The sequence below is a fragment of the Amblyraja radiata genome, chromosome 4 (assembly GCF_010909765.2).
Source record: "Amblyraja radiata isolate CabotCenter1 chromosome 4, sAmbRad1.1.pri, whole genome shotgun sequence".
Classification (NCBI taxonomy): Eukaryota; Metazoa; Chordata; class Chondrichthyes; order Rajiformes; family Rajidae; genus Amblyraja; species Amblyraja radiata.
In genome coordinates, this window is record NC_045959.1 from 50176715 (window position 1) to 50198218 (window position 21504).

Sequence of the window (21504 nt, forward strand, 5' to 3'; positions counted from 1 at the left end):
TAGGATTTTGTACCTTGAACATTCACAGAGATAGCAAAATGTGAACCTGGAAGGTTCATCTGAGGCTGAGTGTTTATAATAGATTGAATCAGTGTCTATTCAAAGAAACCTCAAGGAACAATCAGCACAAATTTAGAAGCAATAGTTCATGCTCCATTAATTTTAGAATTTCTGGAACTGATTTCTTCACAAAGACATTAATCAAAATGCAGTGATGGCGAAATATCTGACCGATCATGACACAAGAGACAGAGACATTCTGCCTCACCTAGTTATTTTAAATTTAGTTTAGTATAGTTTAGAGACATAGGCACTTTGGCCCACCAAGTCCGGCTGACCAGTGATCCCCATACACTGGCACAATCCTACACATGAAAGACAACTTACAAATTTTACCGAAGGAAGCCACGTTTTTTTTCTGTTGTTTTGAAGGTTTGCACTTTGGCTTGTCACATTAAACTGCCTATTAATGCATTGTAGTCCCACTACAGTATCTGCCCATTCACAATGTTTATTTTAGCTTACATTGTGGAAATAGGCCTTTCGTCCCACCAAGTCCACGCCAACCGGCAATCCCCGTACACTAGTTCTACCCTACACACCAGGGACAATTTACAAAAGCCAACTAACCTACAAACCTGTACGTCTTTGGAATGTGGGAGGAAACTGGAAATCCCGGAGAAAACCCACATGGTCACCAGAACATACAAACTCCATACAGACAGCACCCGGTCAGGATCAAATCTGGGTCTCTGACACCATGAGGCAGCAATTCTACCACTGCGCCACTGTGCCTCCCGGAGTGTTGTCCACTTCGTTCCACTCTGCTATTTCCCGAGAGCTCTGTAATTTATTTTCCTTCCCAAGTTTCATCCAGTACTATGAAAGTCACGACTTAATCTACTTCCGTCATCCTATTAGCCAGGATGATCGCAATCATAACAATTAGTTTAGTTTGGTTTATTTTAGGGATACAGCATGGAAAGAAGAGACAATTTACCAAGCCAATTAAGCTGCATGTCTCTGGAGTGTGGGAAGAAACTGGAGCACCTGGACAAAACCCACGCGGTCACAGGGAGAACGTACAAACTCCGTACAGACAGCACCCGTTGTCAGGATCCAACCTGGATCTCTGGTGCTGTAAGGCAGCAACTCTACCTCTGCACAACTTGCGTCTCACAAATTTGGTAGAGTATTTTAAAGATGTCTGTAAGAGGATTGATGAGGGTAGAGCAGTGGACGTTGTCTATATGGCTTCAGCAAGGTCTTTGACATTGACCCACTAGCATGGAAGGTTAGATTGCATGGAATCCAAGGTGAGCTAACCAATTGGATTCAAAATTGTGAAGGGTTGGTCTGAGCAGCATGTTCAGCATAGACATTGTGGGTCGAAGGGCCTGTTCTATGTTCTATTGCTTTTCCTGTTCACTCAGTTACTGGTACAGTTTCAGCAGCTTTGTGGGCAAATGTTTTGAAGGGTGCAAGTACATCTAACTAACGATAGAGGACGGCACAGTGGCACAGCAGTAGAGTTGCTGCCTTACAGCGCCAGAGACCCAGGTTCAATCCTGACTATGGGTACTTGTCTCTACGGAGTTTGTATGTTCTCTCCGTGACCTGCATGGGTTTTCTCCAGGAGCTCCGGTTTCCTCCCACACTCCAAAGACGTACAGGTTTCTAGGTTAATTGGCTTGGTATAATTGTAATTTGTCCCTGGTGTGTGGAGGATAGCGTTAGTGTGCAGGGATCGCTGGTTGGCGTGGGCTCGGTGGGCTGAAGAGCCTGTCTCGGTCTAAACTAAACTGAACTAAAGATAAATTTGGCTGCCCTGCCAAGACAAGTTGTGGTACCCGTTTCAAAATTATCTTATTATAGCAATCGCACATACTGTGCTTTTTGTCCTGTGTAACACTATGTGATATTTGAACATTTGTTTGATATTAAGAAAGAGCAGTAACATATCACAGCTAATAAGCTCAGTAATTAAAATCTCCATAAAAAACTTCTATTTTTTTTTCATTTCCAGTAGAACACAAGAAATAGAAGACACCCCAAGCTCGTTCCGCCTTTGAATGTTTATGTTGATCTTGTGCCGAATATATTCATTTGGTTAGCCAATTGCAATATGCGTTAGTGTCCAAAACAATATCTATTTCAAATGGACTGTCAAAACCACTTTGTCAAACTGGGGAAAGATATATTCAATGACTGAGTATCCACAGCCCTGAGTGGAGCATTCCAAAGACTTACATCACTTTACATCAAGAAACTTCATCCCATCCCAGTCCAAGGCCGGCAATTCCTTTCCTAACACCACGTCTCCTAGTTGCAAGTTCACTAGCCCAAGCAGAAAGTGATTCATTCTGAGCCACTGAAAAAACATCTCCCTTTCGTACAATTCCCTTCCCCCATGAATTGATCTTGTGAAATTGCACTGTACTAGTTGCAAAGCAAGTTTGATTGATCGATTGACATGTGACATGTCACTGTGAAATTCTTTGTTTTGCATACCAAACACAAGGTATGCAAAGAGTCGCCACCTATAGGGAGGGCATGGACAGAGTTACAAAGTATTTATAACAGCCCCAAGAGTCCCTCTTTGTTCATGGTGCCCCCCTACACCGGGTCCCTCTCTGTTCTCAGCAGCGAGTCGTCAACCAACCTCTGGCACTCACTGGAGAGTACATCCTTCTATAGGAATTGAAAACATAAGTCTGCACAAAATGCTCTATTATACGTGTCAAAACCCCGAGCAATCTAAGCAAGTTTTCCTCACTGATGTACTCCGCTCTCTTGCAATAAATGCCAACATACACAGACCATAGAACGGTACAGCACAGGAACAGGCCCGTCGGACCACAATGTTCAAGCCAAACATGATGCCAAGTTAAACTAATCACCTCTGCCTGCATAGGAGAGGTTGAGCAGGTTGGGAATCTATTCATTGGAGCACAGGAGGATGTGGGGTGATCTTATAGAGGTGTACAAAATCATGAGATAAATTTTACCCAGAGTAGGGGAATTGAGAAGCAGAGGACGTAGCTTTAAGGTGAGGGGAAAAAGATTTAATGGGAACCTGAGGGGTGACTTTTTTACACAGAGTGGTGGGGTGTATAGAACAAGCTACCAGAGGAGATAGTTGAGGCAGGGACTATTGCAACGCTTAAGAAACATTTGGACAGGTACTTGGATGGGACAGGTTTAGAGGGATATGGGTCAAACACAAGCAGGTGGAACTAATGTAGGTCGGCGTGGGCAAGTTGGACTTAGGAGCCCGTTTCCACACCACATGATTCTATGACTATGAAATTACACTGTACTGGTTCCAAAACGAGTATATCCTCCTTTAGGAATAAAAACCTAAGACTGCACAAATTGCTCTAATCTACGTGTCAAAATACTGAGCAATCTAAGCAAGGTTTCCTTACTTATGCACTCCGCTCTTTTGCAACAACGGCCAACATACACAGAACATAGAACAGTACAGCACAGGAATAGGCCCTTCAGACCACATTGTCCATGCCAAACATAATGCCAAGTTAAACTAATCTCCTCTTCCTGCGTATGAACCCTATCCCACCATTCCCTGCATATCCATGCATTTATCTAAAAGCCTCTAAAATGTCACTTTGTATATGCCTCCACCACCACCCACTGGCAATGTGTTCCACACATCCAGCACTCTGTGTAAAAAAACTCACCCACACCTCAAGAGAGTCAAGTTCATAGTTCATAAGTAATAGGAGCAGAATTAGGCCATTTGGCCCATCATGTCTACTCCGCCATTCAATCATGGCTAATCTATTCCATTTTCCCAACCACATTCTCCTGCCTTCTCCCCATAAGCGCTGACGCCCAAGAATCTATCTATCTCTGCCTTTAAAATATCCATGCGTTTAATTGCCATGTATACCAAAATGGAACTAATTACATTCTCACTTGCAGCAGCATAACAGGTCTGTAAACGCGATACTCAGAGATAATAAAAACATGTTCAATAAAAATTTTTAAAACAATATTCGTGCAAGTCTCTAATGCAACCATGGCAGTTCATAGTTGAGTTTTTATTGTAGTGTTCAATAGCTTAATAGCTGCTAGGAAGAAGTGTTTGCTGAACCTGGTGGTCATGGGTTTCAGACTCCTAGAACTTCTTCCCCATGGCTGGCAGGTGTGAAATGAGAACGTGGCCAGGGTGGTGTGGGTCCGTGATGATGCTGGCTGCTTTTGTGAGGCAACGTCTCCTATAGATATCTTCGATGGTGGGGATGTCTTTGCCCGCTCATCTTAAAGATACCCTCCCTAGTGCTTAACATTTCCACCCTGGGAAAGACGTTCTGACTGTCTATGCCTCTCAGAAGTTTATATACTTCAACCATTTGCCAACCTAATTATTAACCGTATCTGTGTTTACCTTGTCCATCTCATGATGCAGCACAAAAGGGCAAGAAAATTGCTAGTGATAAGCAACATACATGTCCTTATCTCAGTGCCTTTATTTATCTTGATTGTAGTAATGGGGATAGAGCTGGAAAAGAAGTGGGAGCAGGACAAAGCCTGGCAAGTGATAGATGGAAGATAGACACAAAGTGCTGGAGTAACTCAGAGGGTCAGGCAGCATCTCTGGAGAAAAGAGATGGGTGATGTTTCGGGTCGGGACCCTTCTTCAGACTGAACGTAGGGGGTTAGAGGGGGGAGGCGTAGAGCTGGAAGTTAAAAAATACTTTTTGCCCAGAGATGCTGCCTGACCCGCTGAGTTACTCCAACACTTTGAGTCTATCTTTGGTATAAACCAGCATCAGCAGTCCTGTTTCTACATAGGCGGGTTGTGATGTTTTGAGTTTGTATCCAAAAGCAGCACAGATTTGAAATTCACAGTTTGCTTTTTACGATTCCCAGAATTAGCATTTTTCCCCTTCTTTTTACTTTTTTGAAAACGTAACAGTCTCGCCTTGCTTCTGATTTTTCTCACCAAATGGCAGAACAATGAAAAAAAAGGGCACCACTTCCATGAAAAAAAGCTTTCCAACTTTTTTTTTGAGAGGCAACAGTCTAAAATCTCAAGTCCAAACAATGTTACATATAACCTCCAAGCCTGAAATAAATGATCACATTTTCAGTATCTTATGCCACGTGTTAGTACTTATACACAAGGGCTATTTCAAAAATGAATTCACACACCATGTACAATGCAACCTTTGTTTTCGAGGAAGCAATCCTACAAGTCTACTCTACAGCAATTTTAAATTGAAAAGATGCAAGAATTAACAGATTTTTGATCAGACCTGAAGAAAAGAACAAATCCCCAAAGCTATGTAGCTGTTCTTGGCCAGAGTAATACGTTCTGTAGTTAACTGATATAGACATTGAGTGATAGAGTCATACAGCAAAAATAGAAGACCATTGACCCAATCCATCCCAAAAGACATTGTATGCCCAAGGGCCTGTTCCTGTGCTACTCTGCTTTATAGACTATAGGACAGTACAGCACATGAACAAGCCATTTGGCCCACAAACATGATGCCTAGTTAACTGATCTAATCTGCCTGTACATGATCCATATCCCTGTATCTCCTGCACTCCTGCCTTTCTAAAAGCCTCTTAAACACCACTATCATATCTGCTTCCACCACCACCCCGGCAACATATTCCAGGCCTCACCACACTCTGTATAAAAAAATGGACCCACACAACCCCATAACATTTTCCTCCTCTCACCTTATAGTTATGCTATGTGTTGGGCATTTCCACCCTGGGAAAAAGGTTCTGACTATCTGCCCTGGCTATGCCTTTCATAATTTTATATACTTGGTTTATCTTTGTCCATGCCAACCAAGATGCCCCATCTCAGCTATTTTTAACTGTGTTGGGACCATATCCCTTGAAACATTTCCAATCATATACCCGTCTAAATGTTTTTCAAATGTTGTTATTGCAGCTGCCTTAACTATCTCCTCTGGAATCTTGTCCCATACACCCACCCCCCTTTGTGTAACAAAGTTGCCCCACAAGTTCCTATTTAAAAAAAAAACAAATCTTTCCCCTTTCGTCTGATTCAAAGGATGTTATATTTTTGAAAATTCCATTTTTTCACAGACACCACATGTCTTTGCAGTGTTTTCTTCTTTTTTCTTCTCCTGGCATAGAAGAAGACCATTCATCCCATCGGGTCGATATTAGCTCTCAGAGCATTCCCAAAATCCCCATTTTCTCACATTTTTCTGTGACATACTCTCACTCACATAGAATGTAGAAGAGTACAGCACACAGCCTACAATGCCCCTGCCAGATATAATGCCCAAACCAACTCTTATTTGACCACACATAATTCCATAAGAAACACCTCCTAATCAAATTCTACACAGCCATCATCCAAAGCATGCTCACTTCATCAATTACAGTCTGGTTCAGCAGTTTAGACACTCACTCCCGTAATAAATTACAACGCATAGTTAACAAAGCATCCAAAATCATCAGCACTCCCCTCCCATCAATAGAATCACTCCATCACAAACGGTCTGTGTCAAGGGTGAAGAAAATCATCTCTGATCCCTCCCACCCAGCACACCACATCTTCCACCTGCTGCCATCAGGAAGGCGCTACAGCTCACTGTCCGCCAAGACATCTCGATTTAAAAACAGTTTTTACCCACACGCAATCCGAATTCTGAACACACTATAACAGCACATATCCTCCCCATGCATGTACTGTATATTGTATGATGTTGTGTTTTATGTTATGTTTGACGGGAATCAGCCTACCTTGTAACATCCTGTACTGAACCTGAATTCCACCAGCTTGACTGTGTGGTCATTAAATAATCTAATCTAATCTAATCTAATATCCCTCCATTCCCTGCATATGCATGTGATTATCTAAAAATGTCTCAAACGTTACACGGGTGGGTTTAAACTAAATAGTGTGTGTGTGTGTGTGTGTGGGGGGGGGGGGGGGGGGGGGGGGGGGGAGAGAAATTGGAAATACAAGGATGGAGTTAAAGGGAAAGAGACTATAGGAAAAGTTAAGAAAAACAGCAGAATTAACGGTGCAAAAAGCTCACGAAGGGATAGGAGAGTATGGCCAAGTGAAATAGGAATCAATGTGAAAGGCGAGGTGAGTAATGGATTAAAACTAATATATATGAATGCGCAAAGTATAAGAATTAAGTGGATGAGCTTGAGGCTCAGTTAGAGATTGGTAGATATGACATTGTGGGGATTACAGAGACATGGCTGCAGGAGGATCGGGACTGGGAACTGAATATTCAAGGATATAGTCCTATAGATGGACAGGCAGGTGGGCAGAGGAGGTGCGGTAGCTCTGTTGGTGAGGGATGAAACTCAGTCCCTTGCAAGGGGTGACATAGGGACTGACGATGTAGAGTCACTGTGAACAGAATTGAGGAAATGTAAAGGTAAGAAGACACTAATGGGAGTTATCTACAGGCCCCCAAACAGTAGCCTGAATACAGGGTGCAAGTTGCAACACGAGTTAAAATTGGCATGTAACAAAGATAATGTTATGGGAGATTTCAATATGTAGGTAGACTGGGAAAATCAGGTTGGTTCTGTACCCCAAGAAAGGGAGTTTGTATAGTGCCTCCGAGAGGGATTCTTAGAGCAACTTGTACTGGAGCCTACCAGAGAGAAGGCAATTCTGGATTTAGTGTTGTCTGATGAACCAGATTTAATAAGGGAACTCAATGTAAAGGAACTGCTAGGAGGTAGTGACCATCTGCAATTTGAGAGGGAGAAGGTTAAATCAGAAGTGTCAGTGTTGTAGTTGAACAAAGGGGACTCTGAAGGCATGAGAGAGGAGCTGGCCAAGGTCGACTGGAAAAGGATCCTAGCAGGAATAACGTAGGAACAGCTATGGCAGGAATTTCTGGGCATAATCCAGAAGATGCAGGATCATTTCATTTCAAAGAGGAAGAAAGATTCTAAGGGGAGCAAGAGGCAACTGTGGTTGATAAGGGAAGTTAGGGATGGAATAAAACTTAAAAAAAAGGTGTATTACATAGCAAAGACTAGCGGGAAGCTAGAAGATTTGGAAACTTTCAAAGGACAACAGAAGGTAACAAAAAGGGCAATACGGGGTGAAAAGATGAAGTACGAGGTTAAGCTGGCCAAAAATATAAAGAAGGATAGTAAAAGATTCTTCAGGTATGTTAAGAGAAAAAGATTAGTAAAAACAAATGTGGGTCCCTTGAAGACAGAAACAGGTAAAATTTGTGGAATTCGCTGGATGCATTCAAAAGAGAATTAGATAGAGCTCTTCGGGCTAGCGGAATCAAGGGGTATGGGGAGAAGGCAGGAACGGGGTGCTGATTGTGGTTGATCAGCCATGATCACATTGAATGGCGGTGCTGGCTCGAAGGGCCGAATGGCATACTCCTGCACCTATTTTCTATGTATCTATGTATCTATGTAAAATTATTATGGGGAACAAGGAAATGGCAGAAGAGTTGAACAGGTACTTTGGTTCTGTCTTCACTAAGGAAGACACAAAGAATCTACCAGATGTACTAGAGGACAGAGGATCTAGGGAGACAGAGGAACTGAAAGAAATTTGCATTAGGTGAGAAATAGTATTGAGTAGACTGATGGGACTGAAGACTGATAAATCCCCAGGCCTGATGGTCTGCATCCCAGGGTACTCAAGTAGGTAGCTCTAGAAATCGTGGACGCAATGGTGATCATTTTCCAATGTTCTATAGATTCAGGATCAGTTCCTGTGTATTGGAGAGTAGCTAATGTTATCCCACTTTTCAAGAAAGGAGCGAAAACGGGGTATTATAGACCAGTTAGCCTGACATCGGTGGTGGAAATGATGCTGGAGTCAATTATTAAAGAAGTAATAACGGTGCGTTTGGATAGCAGCAAAAGGATTGGTCCAAGTCGGCATGGATTTATGAAAGGGAAATCATGCTTGACTAATCTTCTGGAATTTTTTGAGGATGTGACAAGTAAAATGGATGAAGGAGAGCAAGGGGATGTAGTGTATCTGGACTATCAGAAAGCCTTTGATAAGGTCCCACACGGGAGATTAGTGGGAAAAATTAGAGCACATGGTATTGGAGGTAGGGCATTGACATGGGTGGAAAATTGGTTGGCAGACAGGAAACAAAGTAGGAATAAACAGGTCCCTGTCAGAATGGCAGGCAGTGGCGAATGGAGTGCTCCAAGGCTCGGTGTTGGGGCCGCAACTATTTACAATATATATTAATGATTTAGATGATAGAATTAAAAGTAACACTAGCAAATTTGCAGATGACACAAAGCTGGGTGGCAGTGCGAACTGCAAAGAGGATGCTAGGAGGTTGTAGGGTGACTTGTACAGGTTGAGTGAGTGGGCAGATGCATGGTAGATACAGTATAATGTAGATAAATGTGAGGTTATCCACTTTGGCGGCAAGGACAAGGAGGCAGATTATTATCTCAATAGCGTCAGATTAGGAAAAAAGGAAGTGCAACGAGACCTGGGTGTCCGTGTACACTACTCACTGAAAGTAAACATGCAGGTACAGCAGGCTGTGAAGAAAGCTAATGGCATGTTGGCCTTCATAACGAGAGGATTTGAGTATAGGAGTAAAGAGGTCCTCCTGCAATTGTACGGGTCCTGGTGAGACCGCATCTGGAGTATTGTGTGCAGTTTTGGTCTCCTAATTTGAGGAAGGACATCCTTGCTATTGAGGCAGTGCAGCGTAGGTACTGGGCTTGTATTCACTGGAATTTAGGATGAGGGGGAATCTTATAGAAATGTATACAATTATAAAAGGACTGGACAAGCTAGATGCAGGAAAAATGTTCCCAATGTTGGGGGAGTCCAGAACCAGGGGCCACAGTCTTAGAATAAAGGCAAGGCAATTTAAAACTGAGATAAGAAAAAACTTTTTCATCCAGAGTTGTGAATTTGTGGAATTCTCTGCCACAGAGGGCAGTGGAGGCCAATTCACTGGATGAATTTAAAAGAGAGTTAGATAGAGCTCTCGGGGCTAGCAGAATCAAGGGATATGGGGAGAAGGCAGGCACGGGTTACTGATTGTGGATGATCAGCAATGATTAAAAATGAATGGTGGTGCTGGCTCTAAGGGTCAAATGGCCTCCTCCTGCATTCTATATTTTCTATATTTTCTATATTCTAATGCAACCCGCCCAATCAACTTCACATTGATACCATCCACTTGGGGCAATGTAGAGTGGCTAATTAGCTTGGATAGGCGATGTTTTGGGACTTTAGAGATACAGCACTGAAATGGGCCCTTCGGCCCACTGAATCTGCTGGTCCCCCTGTACACCAGCACTATTCTACACACTACGGACAATTTACAATTATACCAAACCAATTAACCTACAAACCTGTACGTCTTTGGAGTGTTGGAGCAAATTAGAGCTCCCAGAGAAAACCCACGTGGTCGCGGGGCGAACGTACAAACTCCGCACAGACAGCGCCCACAGTCCCTTGTCGCTAGATTGGAGTGGGAGTCTAACCAATGTGCTCACTTTCATGAGGAGATGCATGAACTAGCTAGCAGCTGGCTGAACTGTGCCTGACATTTCATAATCCCAACAGTTGTAAAAAACTCAGTTCCTGAAATTTAAACTAATTGAAAATGTTTAAAGGATGATCTTAAACCAGGAGACCAAGTCATAAAATTGTGCACTCACAGAACATTAATTTCTGCATTTTGCATATTTCAATCTATTGATGATTCAGTTAAAAATGACTCCTTGTCACTTTATCCTCAGTACTACGATAATCGAGCCAATGGCAGTTGTATGCTCGCCAGATATGCTGTAACACTTCACAATTCAGTGGATAATATTGCACTTTCTTTCGTCACTTTCCTGTAATCTATGTATGATTATGTTAAAACTTCCAACTCGCGTCCAATTTCTAATCCCACTTGGTTCTCTCTTTTGTTTCCATCATTATTGTACTTCTTCATCGTTCCCACTCCAATTCTCCTTCATGCCAAACATCTCAAATTACAATTTTTTTGTGCGTACTGAAGACTATAATTCAATGCAGGTCCACCGCCGGCAAGATGATTTTCCGGCACAATAGTTCCAGAGCCTTTCTGGTTTTGCCGGACTAACAGAGGTCACAGGCTTGGGAGGGTGGAGGCGAGATACCGGCCCGCGAAGTCTGCCGTCATTGTTGGCTATGGGAACGGATCTGCCGGAGTTCCAGAGCCCTGGCCACAGGCAGCAAATTCGACTCAGGGATTGGCGCAGAAGTCCCGATTAGGTAGAGATCAAGTACCTCACCCGGCCTAGGCATTTTCGGAGGAACTTCTGGGGGGATTTTGCCTGGATCACGGGGGGTGGGGTGGGACTGGACCATCTCAAATAACCTGGAGTTTACTCTCTCTGCTTCGCTCTGCTCTTCATTTCTCTCACAGTCCGCATGCTTTTGTAAATCAAGCTTGATGGGCTTTGAACTTCCCATTCCCATCTGTTTCTGCAACCTCCTCTGGCCTTTGTCACTGACACTTTTCCAATTCTATGACCCTCGCCCATTCCTGCTCCCCACATCTGACCACTGGTTGGCATATATTTGCATGCTAAGACCTCAATTTCTGAAATTCCTTCGAAAAACCACTCTTCCAGAAGAACGTAGAGTGCAGATCAGAGTCTTTTGCCTAACGGTAAAGTCTTTTATACCCAGAGTAGGTGAATCGAGAACCAGAGGATATAGGTTTAAGATGAGGCTGGGAAAGATTTAATAGGTAACTTTTTTACACAGAGGGTGGGGCGTATATGGAATGAGCTGCCAGAGGAGGTAGTTGAGGCAGGCACCATCACAACACATATGGACAGATACATGGACAGGATAGGTTTAGAAGATAGGTGGGACTAGTGTTGATGGGGCACGTTGGTCGGCGTGGGCAAGTTGGGCTGAAGGGCCGGTTTCCACACTGTATGACCATAACTCTATCCCATAAGCCGTAATCCCCCAAACCTTCAAAGATTTCTCTTCCTCAACTTTAAACATTTCAAAGGAGCTAGAGCCCACAACTCTCTGGGCAGAGTGTGTCTAGACATTCACCAAAGAAGAATCAGGATCTGCCTGACCATTTAAGGACAGCAGTTTTAGTATGAGGAGGTACTTAAATGTGGGTAGGATTCAGTGGCATGTCTTCACTTTCCTCATTCAGTGAAGTGCCTTCAGCACATAATCATTACACTTCATGAAAGTCAGTCATAAGGTGTCATTTTATGAGGTTATGTATCAGGCATTGAACTATTCCATTTCAGAAGAAAAATAAGAACATTCACACAAGTGATTCACTCTAATTAGTCTTGTTTCGAGATACACCGTGGAAACAGGCTCTTCAGCCCACCGAATCCATGCTGACCAGCGATCATCCCGTACACTAGTTCGATCCTACACACTAGGGACAAATTACAGAAGCCAATTAACCTGCAAACCCTACATGTCTTTGGAATGTGGAAGGAAACCAGAGCAACCGCAGAAAAACCACGTGGTCACAGGAAGAACGTACAAACTCCGTACAGACATCACCTGAGGTCAGGATCAAATCCAGGTCTCTGGCACAAATATTAATGTACGTATTGTAAAAGTATCAATTAGCATTATTCCAATTTATTCCCTCTTTGAATAGAGTTCATGGATACAAGATGGTTTCATTGTTTAATAATAAATATTGCTTAAGAATAGAAAAGTAAAAAACTGCACAAGGTGGAAATCGGAGTTAAAATACAAAAAGTGCCAGAAAGTTTCAACATATCAGGCAGCATAAGTGGAAAAAGAAAAGTTGATGTTTCTGTTCTGGAGCTCTTCAATTCAGGTCCGTATCATGTAGAACTAATGAGGGCCTGGTGATTGGAAGTATTAATTCTATTTGTCTTTCCACAGATGCCGTTGACCTGCTAGGTATTTAGTCATAGTGTGATACAGCGTGGAAACAGGTACTTCAACCCAACTTGCCCACATCGACCAAATTGCCTCATCTACACCAGTCCCACATGCCTGTGTTTGGCTCATAACCCTCCAAACCTATTGTACCCATATGCCTGTAAACTTTTTTTAAACATTGTGAGAGTACCTGCCTCAACTATCACCTCCAGCAGCTCGTTCAATTAACATCCAGCACTCAACGTGTAAAATAGTTGCCTCTCAGGTTCCTATTAAATCTTTCCTCCTGCACCTTAAATCTATGTCCCCTGGTTCTCAATTCCTCTACTCTGGACAAGAGACTCTGTGCGTCCATTCTATCTAACCCGCTCATGATCTTCTACACCTCTAGAAGATCACCCCTCATCCTTCTGCGTTCCAAGGATTAAAGTCCTAGCCTGCTCAACCTCTCCCTATAAAGCTCAAGCCCTCGAGTCCTAGCGACATCCTTGTATTTCCAAGAGTCAAGAGCTAAGATTCAACAGCCAAAATTCAAGAGCGTTTATTTGTCATATATACCTGACATGAACTGGAACATTGAGATTCTTACCTACTGCAGCTTTACAAGCAGCTTGCCAGCGCTTAATGTTCTTATTGCATAAAATAATCCATTGTTTAAGATTATTTTCATTGTTCAGCAACTAGGTCTGAATCTAGAACATAATAACTAAACCACAAACATAGCTCAGGATAAATTATTTCATACAGGTTCAAGGCAATACAATATATTGCTGGAATTGCATACACAATCTCATTCACATCACTAAGAAAGCATTAGCAGGGCATTCGCAGTGCAAATATATTAAATGGTCATCCAGTTAAAACAGGGGGAATGGGATTAGGATCAATAGTTCGAGGTATCAATGGTTCAATGGTACCACATTTATCGACGTTCCAAAAAAGAAAAGGGCAGCATGATGGTGCAGTGGTAGAGTTGCTGCATTACAGCACCAGAGGGGTTCGATCCTGACCTCGGGAGCTGTCCGTACAGAGTTTGCATGTTCTTCCTGTGACAGCGTGGGTTTTCTCTGGGTGCTCCGGTTTCCTCCCACATTCCAAAGACGTGCAGGTTTGTAGGTTGATTGGCTTCTGTAAATTGTCCCTAATGTGCAGGATGGAACTAATGTATGAGTGATCGTTGGTTGATGCGGATTCAGTGGGCCGAAGAGCCTGTTTCCACACTGTATCTCTAAACTAAAAATTCTAACCAATATGCTTGGTTCATGGCCTTCTCCTAAAATGTAATTTTGCTAATTCTATAATCCACTGCTGTAACTTTAAAGTTATACAGTGACAATAAAATGTACTAAAGGGCCTTTGAACTTTCTATACATAAAACAAAATGGGGTTGAGAGGGAAAGATAGATCAACCATGTTTGAATGGCAGAGTAGATTTGATGGGCCAAATGGCCGAATTCTGCTCGTAGAACTTACAAAAATGATTACATGCTAACATTGACTTGTTAGCAGTCTAGAGCATGGGATATGAAATTACCTTCCATAAAACAAAGGTTTTCACCTGGTGCTAGAGCCTGATTGAGGAACTAGGATGAGAGATCCTAAGCTAACATTTAGTTTGATTTAGAGACACAGCATTGAAACAGATACTTCAGGCCGCTGAGTCCCTGCCTCCCCGTACACTAGTTCTATCCCACACACAAGTAAAACATTTACAGAAACCATTTAACCTACAAACCTGCACATCTTTGGAGTGTGAAGAGAGACCAGAGCACCCGGAGAAAACCCATGCAACCACAGGGAGAATGTATAAACTCCATACAGACAGCACTTGCAGTCAGGATTGAACCTGGGTCTCTGGTGATGGAAGGCAGCAACTGTTTTGCTGCGCCACCGTGTCACTTCTAAAGGGTTGAAAGTCTGCTCTGTGCGGAGAGAAAGTCGGATCATGTTCTCGCAGCAGACTTGTGTCTTCCAGTCAGAAGACTTACATCTTTCATTATTGATTAACTATAAATTGCAACTAACTGTGCAAATTGTGACTTTATTTATTAGATAAATGTAATAAGAAGTAATGTTTGCTTTGCACTGTACATCAGCAACAGCACAAAACTAATTTGCACATAAATGCAATTGTGCAGTTGATATCAGAAAAATTAATTGCCTTGTAAACATTGCCCTAAAATGAACTAATTAATAACCAAGCAATACATTGTAAAGTCACCAGCGTTAGATTTTCAGTCTGCTAGAAAAATAATGGAAGTAACGAGTACTCACCTTTCAAATCCTATCTGCCTGAGGGTCTTTTCCCAATCTGAACCTGTTTAAAAAAAGCATGATGTAATTAATCATGATAGTTTTTGTGTGGACGGTTCAACAAATGCAATAGAATAAAAAAATACAATCGCAATTCACATGTAACCATGTGATTATGCAGCCTATCAGCCTGCGGTTTTCTTTAGCACAATAACATTTCCCACGGTAACACTGTTACTCCACTAATATTCTACCAACAACATTTTTCTAAGTACAGGTAGTTCTGCTGCAGGGCGTGTTTCCATCACATGACATGCATATTGAATCATGAAAACGCACAAAATGCTGGATTATCTCAGTGGATCTGTCAACATACCAGGAGAACATGTATAGGTGACGTTTCGGGTCGGGACCCACAGGGAACACTTTTTACACCACACATGCCAAATTGGTTATAACATGATTTTGATCAGGAACTAGACAACCATTTAAAAGTTACTCTGGAAATTAAGCAGAAAAAAAAGATTTAAACAGTAAAGGGGAAAAATGTGTTTCCATGTAACCTCCCCACAGTAATTAGACATCATTGGCTCTTAAGAACTCAGCTGCTACTTTAACCATGGTGACCATTCAAGTTGACAAGCAATCACTTCTATGGACACTCGTGCTCTGTTAAACAATACAACATGCTGTCTTTAGTATTATTAGCTTGCAGTGACAAAAATAAACTATAAAGAACGGAAAATCCAGCAGGAAAAATAACCTTATCATTGTGAGATAACATTCTCTAGTTCCTAACCCATTTTTCCCCATTGACACAATTGTATTAATAGCATGATTTCCTATAACACGAGATTTGTCAGGAACACAACTGTCACATTATAGCAGAACTACGTGTTATTTCTTTTGGTAGCTGCAACTGCACAATGGATTGGGTGAGGTTTATTACTGTCACATGTACTGAGGCACAGTGAAAAGCTTTGTTTTGCTTGCTATCCAAACAGATCAGAAATAACATACAATCAAGTTAAACTCAAGTACTATACATAGAGCAATGGGGAAGGTACAGAGTGCAGAGTATAGTTCTCAGCATTATAACGTCAGTTCCATAGATTGATGGCTATTCTTAAATTGCTTCAATGTAAATAGCGGATAGTTTGTATGGTTTTAGACTAATTGTGTTTAATTTATGAGTGTTTGCTACCAGTTCACAGTTATTTTCAACAGCAATCCCAAATGCTTAGCAGATGAAACTTCTGTCAAACCAAGTAGGTTTTCTGGAAATCTACTAAAACTGCAAATGTTGGAATTTGAAACCAAACAGAAAAGCTGGAAGAACTTGGTCTGTCAAAGGGTATCTGTGAAAAGAGAAGTCAGTTAACCTTTCAGGTCAAAGACCTTTCTTCGTAACTCAATTACAGATTTTGTCTGAAGCTGCCAACCAAATACATACTAGTTGGCAACTTCCAGTCAACAACCAAATTTAACCTGGATTTATTATACTGGCCATGAACCTTTCTGAATAGACTTTACTTTACAGCATGGAGACAGGCCCTTAGGCCCACCAAGTCCACGCCGACCAGTGATCACCCTGTAGGCTAGTACTTTCCTACACACCAGAGATAATTCACAATTTTTACCGAAACCTGTACGTCTTTGGAGTGTTGGCGGAAACTGGAGCGGCCAGAGAAAATCAACGCTGTTATGGGGAGAATGTACACACTCTGTAAAGACAACACCCGTAGCCTGTATCGAAATTGGGTCTCTGGGGCTGTAAGGCAGCAGTTCCAGTGCTGAGCCACCATGGTGCCCTTGAATACGCTTGCATTAAAGTGTTCTGTGTTCATTTTGAAATTTGCCAGCTCAATATTGGCTTAAATGTGATCATCAGTGGTACTTTGATTTCAGTACCAGCTGCATCCAGCTTTTGCAAAGTAGCATATTTTTGCACATGATCTCAAAAACAAAGGGTACATTTAAAGCTTCGCTTTTGATGAAAGCTCATTGACATTTGGAAGTTTGAATAGAATTCTTGTTTAATTATAATTTTGAATTTCCTGCATTGTAACAGTGGCTCTGCTCTGAAGTCCTCTGGAACTGTTGAAAGGCATATTAAAGGAATGTTACATCATTGCAAATCTTTCTTTTGAACCCTCTCTCTGCAGAATTTATCTTCAAACTCCTCCTGCCATAGTCAATGCTTGCACAATCAAAATTATTCTATTTTGAGTACAGAACTAGAGTCGTGCAGGCCAAAACCAGGCCCTTCGGCCCACCATGCCCATGCTGACCTAAGCTAATCCCTTTTATCGGCACTTGGTCCACAGCCTACAATACGTGGTAATTCATAGAGCAGTAGAACTAGAGGTATACAGCACATAAATAGGCCCTTCGGCCCGCCATGCCCATGCTGACCTATCCATTTTTGCATAGCTTACAATATGGTGACAATTCATGGAGCAGTAAGGCAGTACAGTAGCAGAGTTGCTGCCTTGCAGTGCCAGAGATCCAGATTCAATCCTGTCTTCAGCTGCTGTCTGTATGGAGTTCGTACACTCTCTCTGTAACCGCGTGTGTTGTCTAGGGCTGTTCCAGTTTCCCCGCACACTCCAGGGACGTGCAGTTTTCCATTTACCTGTCCAAATGTTTTTCAAATGTTGTGATAGTACTTGCCTGAAATACCTCCCCACAGCAGCTCATTCATTATACATACCACACTATGTGTAAAGAAGTTGCTCCTCAGGTTCCTATAAATCTTTCCACCTTCAACTTTTAAGAAATATTTAGACAGGTACATGGATAGGACAGGTTTTGAGTGATATGGGCCAAATACAGGCAGGTGGGTCTAGTGTTGGTAGGCATCGGCAAGTTGGGCCGAAGGGCCTGTTTCCACGCTGCATACTCTACAACCTCACCTATATCCTCTGGTTCTTGATTCCCATACTCTGGGCAAAAGAGGTAGAAAGAACAAGCAACTATTTCATATGCACTGGACAATCACCACCAAAGGAAAATTTCTTCCTTAAGGCTGAGATTGTCTCGGCTTTTTTGATCCTATTAATGTTAAAACAGATTATCTGGCTATTATCACATTGCAGTTTGTGGAAACTACGTGTGCAAACTCAACATTCCAGCATTGGGAAAGTCACTGCAATTGGAGTGAACTTTATTTGCAGTGAAGTGTTTTGGGATGTGCTGAATTTGTGAAACGCGAGTGTTTTTATTTGAATTTCCAATTTAACTGCAACATCATCAATCACAGCAACGTGTTGGAGTTGACACTTATGTAAAGTACAAGAAAGATTGTCCAGTTGCAGGATTGCACCCAACTCAGTAACTTGATCGACTCAAAATGCTGGGGTAACTCAGCGGGTCAGACAGCATCTCTGGAGAAAGGGAATACTGTAGGTGATGTTTTGAGTCAAAACTAAAAAGCTATTCCTTTTCTCCAGGGATGCTGCCTGGCCTGTTGAGTTACTCCAACATTTTACATAGATACATAGATACATTGGGGGGTATGGAGAGAAGGCAGGTACAGGATACTGAGTTGGATAATCAGCCATTATCATATTGAATGCCGGTGGAGGCTCGAAGGGCTGAATGGCCTACTCCTGCACCTATTTTCTATGTTTCTATGTTTCTATAGACAATAGGTGCAGGAGTAGGCCATTCGGCTCTTCGGGCCAGCACCGCCATTCAATGTGATCATGGCTGATCATCCACAATCAGTACCACGCTCCTGCCTTCTCCCCATATCCCTTGATTCCGCTAGCCCTAAGAGCTCTGTCTAACTCTTTTTTAATGCATCCAGTGAATTCCACTAATTCACAACTCTCTGTGTGAAAAAGTTTTTCCTCATCTCAGTTCTAAATGTCCTACCTTTTATTCTTAATCTGTGGCCCCTGGTTCTGGACTCCCCCAACATCGAGAACATGTTTCCTGCATCTAGCGTGTTCAATCCCTTAATAATTTTATATGTTTCTATATGATATCCTCTCATCCTTCTAAATTCCAGAGTATACAAGCCCAGTCCCTCCATTCTTTCATCATATGACAGTTCTGCCACCCTGGGAATTAACCTCGTGAACCTACGCTGCACTCCCTCAATAGCAAGAATGTCCTTCCTCAAACTGCCCACAATACTCCAGGTGTGGTCTCACCAGGGTCCTGTACAACTGCAGATGGACCTCTATGCTCCTACACTCAACTCCTCTCTTTATGAAGGCCAACATGCCATTTTGTGTCTGTCTTCGGTGTACACCAGCATCTGCAGTTCCTTTCTACTCAGTAACCTAGTCTTTGTGTTTAAGTGAAAATTCACATTGTATTACAGGTTTCTAGAGTTTGGGTTTTACTTTCTCGATACATCCAAATATCAGTGGAAAATAAATTGCTATTAATATTAGACAAGACACAGGTGGAGAGTTTTGGTGGCACAGTGGTGCAACTCTTAGAGCTGCTACCTTACAGCGCCAGAGACCTGGGTTCAATCCTGACCTTGTCTGTGTCTGTCTGTCTGTGTGGAGTTTGCACGTTCTCCCTCTGACCGCATGGGTTTCCACCGGGTGCTCCAGTTTCCTCCCTCATCCTAAAGACGCGCGGGTTTTAGATTAAATGGCCACTGTAAAATTGCCCCTAGTGTGTAGGGAGTGGATGAGAAAGTGGGATAACGTAGAACGAATGTGAACGGGTGATCGGTGGTCGGCATGGACTCAGTGGGCTGAATAGCCTGTTTCCATGCTGTATCTCTAAAACTAAAAACCTATTACCACATACAATAGGAAGTAACAAAACCAAACTCATTCAAGCTGTCTAACTCGAATCTTGATCCAAAGACAATATGTTTTTGGCAAACTCTCAGAGTTTGTCATAAATTAATAACTTATTAATAACATCTTAGCTGTGAGTTCACTTTTATAAATATGATTCCAACAAACTTTGAAGGCCGGCATTTTATAAACTACAAAAGCTGCCAAAAGTTATGAAACTCCAACTGTTCAGCGTCTCAATAGTTTTTTTTCTTAGTACTAACTCAGGACCAACAAAATACATTTGAAATTTAACATTGTTGTGACACCTGGAATAGTCCATAATATGACCAATCACACACAGCAATCGTTAATTCTTAGTGTAGAAACAAGGAACTGCAGATGCTGGTTTTGCACAAAATGACACAAAGTGCGAGAGTAACTCAGCGGGGTCAGGCAGGATGGCGTAATAAAGTCATAGAGTTTTAAGCGGCCCTTCGGCCCAACATGTCCCATCTACACTAGTCCCACCCGCCTGTATTCGGCCCATACCCCTCTAAACCTGTCCTATCTATGCAGCTGTCTAAATGTTTCTTAAATGTTGCGATAGTACCTGCTTCATTTACCTTCTCTGGTAGGATCTCTGGAGAATGTGAATTGGTGATGTTTCGGGTTGAGATCTTCCTTCAGATCTGAGACATTACCTGTTTATTCCCTCCGTAGATGCTAGCTGACCTGCTGAGTTTTTCCAGCACCTGTGTTATCTTAAGCAGCAGTTTTGTTGTTTCTTTTTCTATAAGAAAGCAGGTGAACTTAGAGCCTGGTGAGTGCTCAGGACTGTGATGTTGTGTGTCTGAAGTAGGGTCCCGACCCACAATGTCACCTATCCATGTTCTCCAGGGATGCTGCCTGACCAGCTGTGTTACTCCAGCACTTTGAGTCCGATCTTTAGAGATACAGTGCAGAAACAGGCCTGTCAGCCCACCGAGTCCACGGTGAACAGCGATCACCCCACACACTAATTCTATCATACACAAACTTGGGATAATTTACAATTTTTACCGCAACTAATTAATGTACAAACTTGCAGTGTGGAGTGTGGGAGGAAACCAGAGATTCAGGCGAAAAAAAACACGCAGGTCACAGGGAGAACGTTCAAACTCCATATAGGCAGCACCCATAGTCAGGATGGAACCCGGGTCCCTGACTCTGTAAGGCAGCAAATCTATCACTGCGCCACCATGCCACACCAATCGTCAATTCTTTACTGACATCAGTGCTAAACCAAACTTTTTGTTCATGTTGTGTTACTTCACACACCAGAAATAAATTCCCATTAAATCTCTTTCATTTTCAGTTAAAATAATTCTAACCACTTATTCCAATTCAGCTTTGGTTCAATCGAGTTGCAACTGATCCAAACCCCAAGTTTTGCACAGCCAATTATAACTCAGCCAAACTAATCACAGAGATCAAAGAGAGACAAGAACCATTGGAACAGTGCAGCAAATCCATCATCATTTGAAAATGAAACAGCAGGTTCATTTTCAGATGGCGCATCACTGGAGTAACATTAACATCACCCTTCAGGAACTAATGTACTTCCTGAGAGTTCAGTCATTT

The 21504-nt window shown here is 42.3% G+C and overlaps 1 protein-coding gene across 6 annotated transcripts in view; it reads right to left on the minus strand.

Annotated features, from left to right (window-relative positions):
- The window catches only part of piezo2 (piezo type mechanosensitive ion channel component 2), a 499687-nt gene that overhangs the window by 206812 nt on the left and 271371 nt on the right, over window positions 1-21504 (minus strand). For all 6 annotated transcript variants that reach the window (XM_033019396.1, XM_033019395.1, XM_033019392.1 and 3 more), the window contains exon 4: window positions 15155-15197. In XM_033019396.1, coding sequence (XP_032875287.1) covers window positions 15155-15197 — 43 coding nt within the window. The remainder of the gene's footprint in view (window positions 1-15154; window positions 15198-21504) is intronic.